Source organism: Urtica dioica, chromosome 8, assembly GCF_054948205.1.
Source record: "Urtica dioica subsp. dioica isolate 48M chromosome 8, U.dioica_male_clone48M_v1_H2, whole genome shotgun sequence".
NCBI lineage: Eukaryota > Viridiplantae > Streptophyta > Magnoliopsida > Rosales > Urticaceae > Urtica > Urtica dioica.
The window spans coordinates 9,056,198-9,071,472 of NC_142763.1; the positions used below are offsets into that span (position 1 = coordinate 9,056,198).

The 15,275-nt window shown below is 34.3% G+C and overlaps 1 protein-coding gene and 1 pseudogene across 2 annotated transcripts; one reads left to right on the forward strand and one right to left on the reverse strand.

The window, feature by feature from the left end:
• Positions 1–1,249: 1,249 nt before the first annotated feature.
• LOC149387904 (protein DETOXIFICATION 13 pseudogene) lies at positions 1,250–1,934 on the reverse strand (annotated as a pseudogene).
• Positions 1,935–8,378: 6,444 nt separating this feature from the next.
• Positions 8,379–15,088, forward strand: LOC149387905 (adoMet-dependent rRNA methyltransferase spb1-like). 2 transcript variants are annotated; one of them, XR_016300611.1, is made up of 10 exons: positions 8,379–8,894; positions 9,352–9,399; positions 9,512–9,670; positions 9,785–9,831; positions 9,966–10,122; positions 10,237–10,298; positions 10,454–10,637; positions 11,014–11,103; positions 12,311–12,391; positions 15,021–15,088. XR_016300611.1 is itself a non-coding variant. In XM_089621988.1 (9 exons), the coding sequence occupies exons 1-9, from the start codon at positions 8,418–8,420 to the stop codon at positions 12,197–12,199; spliced, it is 1,233 nt and encodes a 410-aa protein (XP_089478114.1). In that variant the 5' UTR covers positions 8,379–8,417; the 3' UTR covers positions 12,200–12,235. The 2 variants fall into 2 exon arrangements, 1 of the variants encoding a protein (XP_089478114.1); XM_089621988.1 differs by lacking the exons at positions 12,311–12,391; positions 15,021–15,088 and adding an exon at positions 12,191–12,235.
• The last annotated feature ends 187 nt before the right edge of the window (positions 15,089–15,275 follow it).

Consider the following 15,275-nt stretch of genomic DNA (forward strand, 5'->3'; position numbering starts at 1 on the left):
GGCCATCAAAGCTCAGTTCAAGGAGATCAATACCCGTCCGGCGAAGAAGGTAGCGGAGGCAAAGGCGAGGAAGAAGAGGGTCGCGATGAGGAAGCTCGAGAAGGTTCGAAAGAAGGCCAACGTGATATCGGACCAGACCGAGATCTCCGACCGGTCGAAGATGAAGCAGATTGAGAAGCTGTACAAGAAGGCAACCCCGAAGAGGCCCGAGAAGGAATACGTGGTAGCAAAGAAAGGGGTTCAAGTGAGGACCGGGCCCGGTAAAGTGCTGGTGGATCGGAGGATGAAGAAGGACCTGAGAGCGATGAAGTCGAAGAAGGGAAAGGACGGAAAAGGAGGTTCGAAAAAGGGAAAGGGAAATGGAAAGGGAAACTCGAAGTCTTCGAAGACTAACAATGGGTTTGCCAAGTCTCCGGCGGGGAAGACCGGAAAAATGGGCGGCAGAGGTAAAAAACCAGGCAGGGCATGAATAACACCAGATCATTTTGACAAAAAGGTTTGACCTCTATGTTGTCTTTTTCTAGGTAGGCCAACAATTTTGCTCCCAAATTTTCTTTATTTGTGTTGAAAAGTTTTCCTGAATTCTTCGTAATAGAGATATGCAACAACACACTTTATTCTTATAATTAAAATTATAAAAGTTTGTTTTGTCTTTACGAGATACAGGTTTACCGTAGTTTTTAATGAATCGTGCAGTAAACTCTGGAACTGTGAAGTGTTTCATTTTACTATAAATGACTACCAAAATAAGGAGGTTCATTTTTACAATCGAAACTTAGGTTAGGGTGATTTATGTGCAGGAAAAAAAATAAAATAAAAACGGTGTATAGAAACTTCTCTTTTAAAGCATGCAATTGGAAATAATAAACCCTGGCATTAAATTGTTCTATTTTTTAATCTTTAATTTTATTATGACCGACTAAAATAGGAAAATGACTAATATTGTTTTTAAATTTAGAAACCCAAGTATTCCATCTAGCGCTGAAAATATAAAAACCATCGGTTTTTAGTAAAATTAGACCACTCGATGGTTTCCCAACCAACCATAAACCATCTTTGAAGTTTGAACAATATGAAAGCAGTATTCTTTGAATTAAATTGATTTAGACGGTATTTGTTTAATTAGATAATAACATTTTTAACTTGATGATCATAATTAAGAAAAAAAAAAGTAGTACATAAACTTAAACAAAATTGTTTCAACGTACAACGTCAAATTGTTCGGTCTATATTTTTGTACTTGTTCAATTTAAGTTAGTAAAGCCACGTGATCGGTCACTCTGTTATCTTCATCTAAAGATCTTCCTTGAAATATTCTCCTCCTCGCCATCGTCGCCTGCAACATTACAATATCTTACACGTATCAAAGTCCACAGCTATTAATAATAAAACATGGGAATGGAATGTTAAAATACCAAGTTCAACCCAAAGTCCCTGAATGTTCCAATTACGACGTATTCTTATATTTAAATAGCTTATTACTAGTATGCCAATAACTAACAATATTAACCGGTCTATTCGATATAAATAATTTAAGAAATATAGATTGGACTAACCTTATTTTCCCAATTTGTGAAAATTATGACTAGAGAAAGAAGAAGTGATTGTAGAAATGAACCAAGCACAATCCCAACCCAAAGTCCCGTTCCTCTGAAGTCAAACCAAAATCCGAGTGTGACCGAGATGGGAATTCCGGCGAAATAGTAGGCTCCAAGGTTGACAAAGGCTCCCAAATCTTGCCATCCACATCCTCTGGCGATTCCCGAGAGGACACAATGTAAGCTATCGAATACGACCCCAATGCAAATTAGAGCGGCCATTGAGGTCACGTATTTCATGATTTCCTCGTCATTACTAAAAAGGTGACCCAAAACGCTACGGCCGACAAAGAGAGTCGAGCTCATGAGGAGAGCCTCTGAGACCGCAAGTGACATGACTGACTGCACGACGAGCCGAGCTGCTCGGGGATTACCGCCTCCTAATTCATTTGCCACTCTCGTGCTATTCGTAAAACAAAATAATATATAAAATAAATCGCTAGTGTTTGAACATGTCAAGAATATCATGTCAGAAAAATATGAAGAAGCCGAACAAGATTTATAAGGTCACAAGTTACGCTTTGTCGAATTTGACTCATGTTAAGTGAGCTCAAAGCTAGAGTCAGCATCATATTAATAATCAAGCACCAAAAATAAAAAGGTCACGTGTTTAATTCTCCATGCTATAGCAACAATTGTTAAGGACGTCCCACGTGGAACAGATAAAAAGACCGAACAAAACATATAAGGTAATTTATATATTATAGTTTTTTAATTTTTAATTTTTATTGAGCTACATGATAGAATGAATAAAGATGAGTATGCCTCAAATAATTAACCGTAATTACCTTGCAGCCGCGCTAAGTCCTTCGGGTATTGTGTAAAGGGTAGTGATGGTTGATAAACTGTTTTCATGAAAGACAAATATAAGATATCAATTATTCATAAATGATTCTATATATGCTGAAAAATAACAAAACTAAAATTTATCACGTATAAATAGGACTAATAATTGATAATACGTAATTTTTTTAAATTGATTTAGAAACAGAGAAACTCAATTTGAAATATATATCATTTTTTTAATCGGTCACAATTAATTTATGTTTATATTTTTATCCATATGAAATGAATTATATGTCTATGTAACAACATTTGGTTTAAATTTTATATAAAATAAATTTTTTAGTTGATATAGGAAAACACAATCCACTGCATTTGAAACATAAAACAAAGGGAAATAATTCACTTCCATTCTCTGTAGAATGGCGGAAGAAATATTCTCTCACTCTCAAACATTTTATTCACAAACCAATGCTAAAATCAAGCCAGATCACATTCCCTCTCATTTTTCATTCCAACTTTGTCTCACTAAGGCAAAGTCATGCCAAATTTCCATCCCACTTCTCTCTCTTGATTTCTTCTCCCACACACACATTTGAAACAGAAAACAAAGGGAAATAATTCACTTTCATTCTCTCTATACACTACTACAAATTAGTATATTGGGTGCGGAAGGGTATTAGATGCGACATGTCGCACCTAAAAGTCGCACCTAAGCCCATATTAGGTGCGACATGTCGCATCGGATACTCATCCGGATGACTAAAAATTTCGCTAATGTTTAGTGCTATTCGGTGCGACATTGTCGCACCTAATATGAATTTGTCGCACCTAATACCTTTAGGTGCGACAATGGGTTTCAAATTTAAACTTTTCAGCCGAATCCCGCCGATTTTTTTTTATCATATTGGGTGCGACATTGTCGCACCTAATATGATTATTAGGTGCGACAGTGTCGCACCCAATATGAATTAGGGTTTTTAAACCCAAATTTCCTTCTTTTTCACTCATTCTCGCTCACTTTCTCTCTCACTCGATATGTCTCTCTCTCTGCTCCTCGTCGCCGTCCCTCCCCGGTACGTCTCTCTCTGTCACCGTCTCTCTCTCACAGACTCTCTCTCTCTCTCTCATCGTCTCACACTTTCTCGGCCAGTCAGCCGCCGCCGTCCATCCCGCTGCCCCCTCCGCTGCTCCGCCCCACTGCCCCCTCCCGCGCACCGCTGCTCCGCCCCGCTGCCCCCTCCCACGCCCCGCTGCTCCGCCCCGCTGCCCCCTCCCGCGCCCCGCTGCTCCGCCCCGCTGCCTCGCCCCGCTGCGTCGTCCCGCGCACCGCGGCCTCGCCCCGCTGCCCCGTCCCGCCCCGCTGCACGTCGTCGTCCAGCCGCTGCCCCGCCGTCCAGTTTTGTAATTTTTTTTAATTAAAAAAACGTATTAGGTGCGACATTGTCGCACCCGAAAATGTCGCACCTAAAGGTGTGACTATTAGGTGCGACATGTCGCACCTAATGCCTTTAGCGACGGGAGATTAGGTGTGACTGTTTGTCGCACCTAAAGGTGTGACTGTTTGTCGCACCTAATGTCGCACCTAATAAACTATTAGGTGTGACTATTGGGCTATTAGGTGCGACATCCGTCGCACCCGATGACGATTTTTGTCCTAGTGATAATGGTAGAAGAAATATTCTCTCACTCTCAAACATTTTTTTCACAAACCAATGCTAAAAGTAAGCCAAATTACATTCCTTGTCTAAAAGTGTTAAGAACTTGAGAAATCTAATTCTCATGTTCTTCACTTAATAAGAGGAATATCTCACCACACACTTCTAGCGTGAAGTGAAGCGGAAAGCCATCACCACACACTTCTAGCGTGAAGTGGAGCGAGAAGCCACCACCACCACACTCAAATCTCTCCTTATAACTGTGGATTGATGGACGTTTCAGGTTTAGACCCCAAAGTGTTCTCTCTCTATCAGTTTCAAAAGGAGTTGATTCATCCTCGTTTATCATGATTCGAAAGTCTTTCGAAATTCTCGTCATTTATGTTCTTACCCCAATTTTCCTTGAGTATCCCGAACCCTAGAAAAATGACTTTGAGCCTATTTAGTGACCAAGTCCGAACGCATTAACAATACTTATAACTAGTATGTATTTATTACTTATACTAAGTAATTTATACTAAGATTGTACGTAATCCGTGTAAGAAAATCAATCATTATGTCTTTCAATTTTGACTATGTATTCTACTACAGGAAGAACGCTGGCATTAAATGACGACGCAAGCAACTTTTGGGACTCTGCGGTAAAAAATAAAACTTTATAAAAATCAATAGATGATTACTCATAACTAATCAATAAATAAAACTTTTGAAATATCTTCTCTTAACGCCGACATTGAAATTTTATACTAAACCAATCTATGTTCTTTCTTATTAGTTTTGTACCATGTAGGCATGTAGCATATGTTAAAATTGAAAACGAAAAAGAAATAATACACTGAAATCAAATAATACAGATTGTTACAGCATTTTTCATTGCAGGGATACAATATACTTTTGGTTTTTAAGATTGAGGAAAACAACTCCTATGTTCTCTTGTTTTAGGGGCTATAACAAAGTAGTGATAACACTTTTAATTTGAAAGTTGTGTTGCTAACAATTGTCTATTGAATTGAGTAATGAGATTATATCTACACAATTTATATCATTTTTTTTTAAAAATTGACAGATACATATTGTTGTATATAATAATTGATTATACATTTTTATTTTGATAAAAATAAGGGACCCTTTTTCAATTCCTCCGTGCTAGAGATATTTATATTAATTTTTACATCGAGGCATTGACATAATCACATGAGCTTGTCAATAGAGTCCATGGACAAAGAGCAAATAATGACGATCATAAAGCCAATGCTCTCCATACTTACGCATAGTGTGTCCATACATTTTTAAGTATTTCTCTTATTTTTATTTGAGTCCTCCAAATTATTGACCTTACCACGTGTTACTATAGCTACCAAGTGCTTCTCAAACTCGATATGTTTTGTGGTCAAATATTTCTAAGTATGCATGCCAAATGCTTTTTGTTGTTTAGTTTTGCTTATAATATGCTAAATCAAAGTCAATTAAGCATACTTTTATATTAACACCAATGATGAGTTGTTAGTTAGTCGCCCAACATAGGCGAATATAGTTTTTTACGTGTTAAAATTATGTAAGTGTATCAATGTAAGGAATTAAATTTTAAGATAGAGAACATTGGTGCTCGATTTTAACGGTTAAGAATACACCATAAAATAAAGGTCTCGGAGGTAGCACGGCCATTACCCATTATTATTTATTGGACGACAAAAAAACATTACATATAAATTAAAATTTTATCGATTGTCTTTTAGCGACTAAGAAGAAGGCTAGTAATGTCTTTGAACTTGATTGAAGTATGTACTCTCTAGTAGTAATGCAACAAAATAAGATCTTGTGGTGGAGCTTCTTATACGGTAGGATAGGATGTTAGTGTGTGTCTTGTATTTGACTTTAGGGTCAAAATAAGGGAGATGGACACATGATGGCAATTTTGTTGTTATTTATGATATTATCATGTAAAGTTATAACTGCGAATTTTTTTATCATATTGTATATTTTATGACAACATTGTCACAAAATAATCATTGTCCTATAAAAATAAATTTATCTAAAAACCGGCCACTTTCCTGTAGTATTACTACCGTGATTGTATTTTATTTATGAATAAAATTTCAAACAATCAAAAATAAATTAATTAAGTTTGGATTAACCAAAATATATATTTTTCATTACGAATAATGAATTAATTAAATTAAAATAATATTTTAATATTTAATGTAATTTTTATATCAAATGAATAGTTTTATATTAGATCTAGTGTACTGTTATTTATTTAATATAAAAGCTATATATTTGATTTCAAAATTTTAACATTGAAAAACTTCAACAATATCATATAATATAATAGAGTTTTGGTAAGAGAAATTTCATAAAATATACCTCATAAGTTATGAAATATAAAAAACGGACCTCTTAGTTACAAAATATCTAAGAATTAATTTTTGACCAAAAAAAGATAAAAATATAATTCCAGAGAATGTATTTTGTTTCTCTAACGCGGTGAATGTAGTCAAGTTTGCAGCTGGAAAGCAGGATTTCTTATTCCTTTTCGGATAGTCTGGTTATGAGTTTGTCTTCCTCGGTTTCTCCTTATGGGCAATGAATCTCACTCCTTGCAACAGTATGCGCAGATTTGCGGGTCCCACTCAAGCTCGCACACGTCGCACCGAGGACGAATCGATCCACTTGGCAGTTGTCCTTCAGGCTCCCAGTCACGGAATAGATCTTGTCCACGAAGAAGAGGACGTCGTATGCGATGGTCCGATCACAGGCTGACCCTGTAGGGACGGCCGATAAGACCTTAATATCCTTAGGCCTTTTATTATTTACTGTAGGGTTAAATTGTTAAGTCAAAGGATTAAAATATCGATATCGAGGTTTTGATTTTTTAGATATATTGTGTCACGACCCGCAAGCGATAGCTCGCCCACGAACCGCGACTGATCAACTCAAATCTGTACATAACTCATAATATAAACACATAAATTAAACATAATAAAATAGTTTGCGAAAATTCGGGGAAATTTTTCGCTTTTATAACTTAGAGTCTTATAGCGACTCCTATACAAATATGTTCCGGAACGTTTTAACAGAAGACACTAACCCCCGATTAAGAAACCCCATAGCCCAAAGGTCAAGGCAATACGTGCTCGGTCTCGGTCTTCAGTCTCGTTTCCCGCTTACCAGCTTTTCCCTTATCTACATTACCAAGGGTCATAAAACTATGAGTCGATTGACTCAGTAAGTGTGAGTCTATCTATAAAGTAAAACGACTAATGCCATGTGATGTGCAAACAAACACATAAGAATGCAGAATGCAAATACATATGATTCAAGAGCATGCCTAACGCGGGGCCTCGCTCTACGCTATCACTTGCCATTCCACAAGGTTATACAACATCCCCTGCTACAACCCTTGGAATGACAAGAAGCCAACCTCAGACTTCGAGCAGTAGTCATCAGTAGCTTAAGTGTTTTAAGAGTGTAAATTCGCCCGGCTTTTAAACGTATTGTTAGAAGAAAAAAGGGTAACGATAGGATAAATACTTAAATCTTATCTTTTAAGACTTTGTAAGAGCATTTTTAACTCTAATGCAGAAATTTAATGCAAAATGCATATTTACATTAGTAAACAATGACCGATCTCTATTTTACATCTTTTAAAGAATATTTTTAGCATATACTTTCCCACTAAACTGCCGTTACATCTATTCTTAAAATTATAGTTTTACAGTTGTAAATTGCCATTGCCTTAAAAAAAAAAAAACTTATTGCATGAAAATAAATTTGTACAAGCACTAGTGTTTACATATCAAAACAAGTGATATTTCTAATTTTGAAACTTGAGGTTATTTTTCTAACAAAAATCTCATGGATTAAATAACTTGAAACGTTGGATTTGTAATCTAGCCAACGTTTTAAACATATTTAAAATTTAACCATATTTGGTGACGTGATCTCATTAATCAGATAATAATTTACATGATTGTACTATCAATTTCATGCGTTAATTTTGGTAAATATATGTTAATATTAATAAATGGCTAAATGATCAAAATAAACGAAAAATTGGATAGTTTTTTTAAATAAAGTTTGAAATTGGCCTTTTCTAATTGAATTAGAGATATATTTTTTGTAATATACTGAAGAAAAAACGTCTACATTATTCATTTCTTAAGCAGGGATTGAAATATGCCAGGGACAAAGTTGACAAAGTTCTTCTAGCCAAAACAAAGAAAAAAAAACCCTGCTGTTACTGGGCCGGGTATTATACCGAAATAATAAAATCCGACCCATTTAAAACGCTGAATTGTTAGGTTAAAAACTCACAAAAGCCCTAAACCCAAATCTCTTTCCTTCTTCTTCGTCTTCGTCGAGACTCTAGAGCGCTGCCATGGGAAAGGTGAAGGGAAAGCACAGGTTAGACAAGTTCTACCACCTCGCGAAAGAGCACGGCTACAGATCTCGAGCCTCGTGGAAGCTCGCCCAGCTCGACGCCAAGTACGAGTTCCTCCGATCGTCTCGGTCGGTGCTCGATCTCTGCGCCGCTCCCGGAGGATGGATGCAAGTGGCGGTGCAGCGAGTTCCGGTCGGAAGCCTCGTCGTCGGAGTCGACCTCGTTCCGATCGCTCCGGTCCGCGGCGCGTCGGCGCTGCAGCAGGACATCACTCGCATCGACGAGTGTCGATCCAAGCTCCGCCGCGTGATGGAACAGTCCGGCTCCTCGGCTTTCGACCTCGTGCTCCACGACGGGTCTCCGACTGTCGGAGGTGCGTGGTCGCAGGAGGCCACTTCTCAGAACGCCCTTGTTATCGACGCCGTTAAGCTCGCTACTCACCTCCTCTCGCCCAAGGGAACTTTCATCACCAAGGTCTGCTCACCGCTTTCACTCATACCCGTTTGGATGATAAAGGCATTACATTTCTTTAGTTTAATTGTTAAAATGATAGAGTTTGAGGGTTAAATTGCTGTTTGAGTGAGATTTACCGAGTCTGAGACTCTATTTGGTCAATGTAAGGGACGATTAATAGGGTGTATTTATTATACGTTCTTTGTGGTAGTTGATGAGATATAAAGGAGTTTAGTGATACGAATATGAGTTTGAGCCTGGTTGTTTATATGCGTGCCCATGCATTTTCTCTAAGATGGTTGTTTCTTCTTTGCCTTGGTGCGTGATAGTTTTTGTTGTTGGCACTATAATATTGTTATGTTTAAGTGTCATAATTTCAGACTATAGCGTTTATATCATTATTGGCATTATATATTATAAATGTGATATGGGTGTGTACTTCACACTGACGATTTTGTATTCATTGTTTCTCTATCAGGTCTTCAGGTCGCAAGATTACGATTCTGTCAAATACTGTCTTACAAAGGTATTTTATTTCGTTCAACCTTTTGTGTGAAATCAAGTTGGAACAAACATAGTATGTTGCATCGGGTTTGGACGTGCAGTTATCTGATTACTATCGTTTCTCCTTGTGTCAGCTGTTTGAGAAGGTCGAGGTTCACAAACCCGCTGCTAGTCGTTCCACATCTGCCGAGACTTACCTTTTAGCCTTTAAGTACAAGGCTCCGGCAAAGATTGATCCTCGTCTTCTCGACGTGAAACATCTATTCCAGGGAGCTATAGAACCAATTAGAAAGGTATTAGCAATTACAGAGCTTCAACTTCTCTCTATGTTTGGTACCATGCAGTCTTATTTAGGATGATACAATTCATGTCCGTTTGCTTATATATCTGATGCATCGTTTACATAGGTGATTGATGTGCTTAGACCAAATAAGCAAAAACGATTTCGCGAGGGGTGAGCTCTCTCTATTCCTGTTTTTTTTTTTCAACATTGCTACCAGTCTAGCACTGAATCTGTAGTCGTTACTCAGTTAGATATGTAAATTATAAGCATAAGTGCGATTTTTTGCTGATTGGGGTTTACATTAGGTATGAAGACGGAGTCTCGATTCTGCGGAGGGTGTCAACGGCTGCGGAATATATTTGGTCCGTTGTTCCTCTTGATATTCTTGGCACCGTTACTTCCATAAGCTTTGATGATCCAGCTTCTTTACCCATTAAGGAAAATGATTTAACAACCGAGGAGGTATCCACTATCTTGCTGTTGCACTGTACATTGCGTTTGATCATGTTTTTTAAATTATTCCGTTTATGCTTTTCCGAGGTTTGAGAAAGTTTCTTAATATTTGCAATCTGACAGGTTAAAATCCTCTGTGATGATCTGGGTGTTTTGGGGAAACAAGACTTTAAGCACCTTTTAAAGTAAGGAAGATGGACATTTTTTTCTCCTTTACATGTCTTATACACCTTTTTTTTTGTTATTTAAATAGCTTAAATTCATGTTATCACATAGGCATCTCGTTGGTGATATTCAAAATTAATCTGAAAGTTCCCTTTTTTTTTAATCTATCTTGAAGGTGGCGAATGCAAATAAGAAAAGCCTCGACTCCTACTCCCACAAAGAAGTCTGAAGATACTGATGCCGTCAAGGAAGAAGAGGATGAAGATCAGAAAGAACTTGATCAGATGGAGGAGCTTACAAATGCTATGGAGCGCAAACAGAAACGCAAGAAAAAATTGCTTGCTAAGAAAAAAGCTAAGGTTTGGTGCTTTATTATCTAACTGTCTTTGTCTCTGCCACATTTTTTCGTCCATTTTCATCCAGATGTACATTAGTTCATGTGTGTAATCTACAAATAAGTTCATCTTTTTACTCGTATAAATACACGAGTATTTAACAAAATCTGATTGTAGAAATTGTTGTATATACTTTCTCAACTCTAGAAATTGTAGAAATATTTAATGCGTGATTTTATCATTTTTCCTTGTTAAAGTTGTCGTATGTCAGTTACATGCCGGCTGTACCGTTATTTCTCCTTTCCAAATTCAGATAGACGGAGAACGGAACTTTCCCCATCTAGTGTTTTTTTTTTTGCAATGTCTAACAGATTAATTGATTCGTTAAATTTGGTTCCAGGAAAAGGTGCGGAAGGCAACTGGGGCGAAAGATGATGGTGTGGATGACAGTTATGTTGACCGCGAGCTGTTTTCTCTCTCTTCCATCAAGGTATTCCTTCCATTAACTCAAAACTGATAAAGCTTGCTTTCCCTGATCGGGTCGTTGGTTTCAAAATCCATTAACTTCCATTATTTGATATAGCTCTCTTCTTTAACAACTTTAGTGCACCAGTTCTTTCTTTTCCAATTTATATTGAAAAAGAGGTTAATAAATCTTAAAACGAATACTCAGATGCCTAGAACGATTTTTTTTTAGATTACAAAAAAAAAAGAGCATATATTTACATGCAGAAAATTTATTGACAAAAATGTCAATAAATCTTAAAACAAATTCTTAGATGCTTCAAACGATTTTTTTTTCAGATTACCGAAAAAAAAAGACTTAAAAAAATATCTGAATGTATTTTTAACTTCACATTCTGTATATACTAATGTAAACTCGAGTTATTAAAAAAAAGAAAAAAAAATATACAAATAAATAGTAAAAAAAATTACTAAAGTTACACATTAATATTAGAAAAAAATTAATTTAAAAAATATTGCGCATTTATGAAAACATCTGTAATTGTGTTGATTTCTTTTCAAACTTCGTTATGTGAGATGATCAAATGATAAATAAAATTGTTACCATTAATGTATTTTATATATTTACTTTAAGCTTAAGATATTATTTTAATAACATTTACAAAATTTGGACTTTTAATTTATTTGTTTCACTTTAATTGTAATGTTTTGTGTATTAAAATATTAGTATTATAATTGTAGTGCAATTATGAAGATAATCAAAATGAATCACACCAACGAGTGTGATATATATTCGATATTAAAAAAAAGGATTATGAAAAGAAATATTTGATAAGAATGGGTTAAAATAATTGTCTATGTTATCGTCATAGCTTTATTTGTATTACGAGACATATACAATGATATATATATATATATATATATTTATATATATGTTCAAGTATTACAAACATAATTAATATATATGATTCATATAATATTTATCTATTATAATAAAACCATATGATTATAATGTCTAAAAAGTTTAAAAGTGATTTTTTGAAAGAAATGAAAAAGGAAAGAAATAAAGTTAAAAAGGTGAATGCTTTAACCCTAATGCTTTAACCCTATAGGCTACATAATAAAGAGCACACACTGACACACTCAACGCTCCAAAATAAAGAGCACGCACTGACACACTCAACGCTCTGCTACTATTATAATGCTTTAACCCTAATGCTTTAACCCTATAGGTTACCTAAGCTAGCTACGTCCATTCACCTCCCATCCTTGGACCACCGGAAAACCTCTGCTACTCTCCTCAAAACCTGGTGGTACATCTCTTCTCTGGTAAAAACCAAACTTATTAGATCTTTATTAAACTCGTAATACAGTGAAAATAATATTCTTAATAATATCGGTGAAAGAAAAACAGCTTTAGAAGCAATGTCGTACTTCCATAACTTGATAGAATATTCGTGAAGTTATGCATTCAAATTCAACTCACGGATAAACTTTTTCTAATAGAAATCGACCACTTGAAAGAAAAATCCAAATCATACATAAGTTATTAAGTTGATGATAATAATAATTAAATAATAAAATCAAAGGAAGGCGTGCCGAATCTTGATTTGTCATGAGGTAGATGAATAGATATTATTAAATCCGTCCCACGCATTGAATTTTCTGTAACTACCGACATCTCTTGTCTTTTCTGTTTGACTTGGTCTCTCCCATTTTATTTAAAAAAAAGGAAATAAATAAGGGTATAGTGAATGTTGAAATACTACAACACCCCCAAATTTTTTTTGTCACAGTGTGCTGTCAAACAAATTGTATTTTTGATATTTCGGGTAAATTTTTTCTCTTTTAGCTGAGTTGTGTACATTATATATTCATCCACGTGGATTAATGCATGCATACACAGATACCAATATTTAAAAAACAACTCATATGAAACCAATGTTTTAAAAGGCGTAAACGGTATTCGAGGCGATTTCTGTTTTTGAGGCAAGGCGTAAGCCTCAAGGCGTATCGAGGCGTAAGCCTCGAAAGATAGGCATAAATTAATTTTTTTGTATAATCTGGAATCATCCCAAAATAAATTTAGACTGATAATGCTAAGTTTTAACCTTCATATACTAGTTTAACAATGAAAACCCAAAAAAACCTTAATCTACGTTTTAGACCAATTTTAGAGTAATCTATATTAGATAACAAAAACCCTGAAATACTAGTTTTAGACTTACGATTCAGGTTATATGTTAAAAAAAACCTAATTTACGTTTTATCTGGAAAAAAACCCAAAAAAGGCCCAGAAAAAGCCCAAACTTTTAAATTGGGCCTTAAAAAAAAAAAAAACTGCCCTATTTCATGCGTTTCTGGGCGAAATTTTTCAGGGCTTACGCATAAGGCGCACGCCTAAAGTCAAAAGGCGCAAGTTGACTTTTTTTTTTTCCAGGCTTAAGCCTTGAGGCTTTTTCCGACCGCCTCGCCTCAAGAAGGCGCGCCTTGAAAACGCCTTTTTAAACAATGTATGAAACCATCATTTACAAAATGAATAAAAAACATAACCAATAATGTATATCAAATTACATGATTTTAACATACATCGCTTATATTTTCTATCTCAATCCCATTAAAAAAAACCTGTCTCATTCTCTTTATATATTAATAATAATAAACGCACTCATACATATTATTGAACTAATTCATTATTATCAAATTTTCAATTATCAATGACATAATATTTTAATTGGTAATTAAAGATTTGCATCCTATAGGTGATATAATTTTTATTTTCCTCATATATAATGATCATATAACAGCATATAGAAAGATATATGAAGTAGTTGAGAATTAAAAAATAAAGTTAAATAATAATAGTAATAATAATAATAATAATAGGCGGTTGTAGAATTTGCCATGTGTGTAAGAAAATATACAAATACTAGATCTTTTATATATATATATATATATATATATATATATATATATATATATATATATATATATATATATAAAGACAATTCATTTTTAAGGTTTATGTGATAAATATATCTATATATATATATTGTTAAACCGCTACTCAATTTTTTTTTATTTATGTAAAATTATAAATAATCTTCTAATTTGTTTTATTTCTATCAATTACGTCTCAGTGATTTATATTATCTATTCATTTGATAAAATTAATAATTATACTCGCTATCATTTTACGATTAAAGTATATTCTAACATGTTAAAAATTCATGTAAACTCAAGTTATTAAAAAAAATAAAATAAAAATAAAATATACAAATAAATAGTAAAAAAAATTACTAAAGTTACACATTAATATTAGAAAAAAATTAATTTAAAAAATATTGTGCATTTATGGAAACATCTGTAATTGTGTTGATTTCTTTTCAAACTTCGTTATGTGAGATGATCAAATGATAAATAAAATTGTTACCATTAATGTATTTTATATATTTACTTTAAGCTTAAGATATTATTTTAATAACATTTACAAAATTTGGACTTTTAATTTATTTGTTTCAATTTAATTGTAATGTTTTTGTGTATTAAAATATTAGTATTATAATTGTAGTGCAATTATGAAGATAATCAAAATGAATCACACCAACGAGTGTGATATATATTCGATAATAAAAAAAAAGGATTACGAAAAGAAATATTTGATAAGAATGGGTTAAAATAATTGTCTATGTTATCGTCATAGCTTTATTTGTATTACGTGACATATACAATGATGATATATATATATATATATTTATATATATGTTCAAGTATTACAAACATAATTAATATATATGATTCATATAATATTTATCTATTATAATAAAACCATATGATTATAATGTCTAAAAAGTTTAAAAGTGATTTTTTGAAAGAAATGAAAAAGGAAAATAATAAAGTTAAAAATGTGAATGCTTTAACCCTAATGCTTTAATCCTATAGGCTACATAATAAAGAGCACACACTGACACACTCAACGCTCCAAAATAAAGAGCACACTGACACACTCAACGCTCTGCTACTATTATAATGCTTTAATCCTATAGGCTACCTAAGCTAGCTACGTCCATTCACCTCCCATCCTTGGACCACCGGAAAACCTCTGCTACTCTCCTCAAAACCTGGTGGTACATCTCTTCTCTGACATCACTCGTGTTTACAAACAAACTAGAAAATATATAACATGACATACACATA

Excerpts from the sequence above, each read along its gene's own strand:
- LOC149387905 (XM_089621988.1), top strand. The coding sequence starts at position 8,418 with ATGGGAAAGGTGAAGGGAAAGCACAGGTTAGACAAGTTCTACCACCTC. Across the intron at positions 8,895-9,351 it reads AGGGAACTTTCATCACCAAG|GTCTTCAGGTCGCAAGATTA; the intron begins GTCTGCTCACCG and ends TTTCTCTATCAG. Across the intron at positions 10,299-10,453 it reads GACTTTAAGCACCTTTTAAA|GTGGCGAATGCAAATAAGAA; the intron begins GTAAGGAAGATG and ends TCTATCTTGAAG.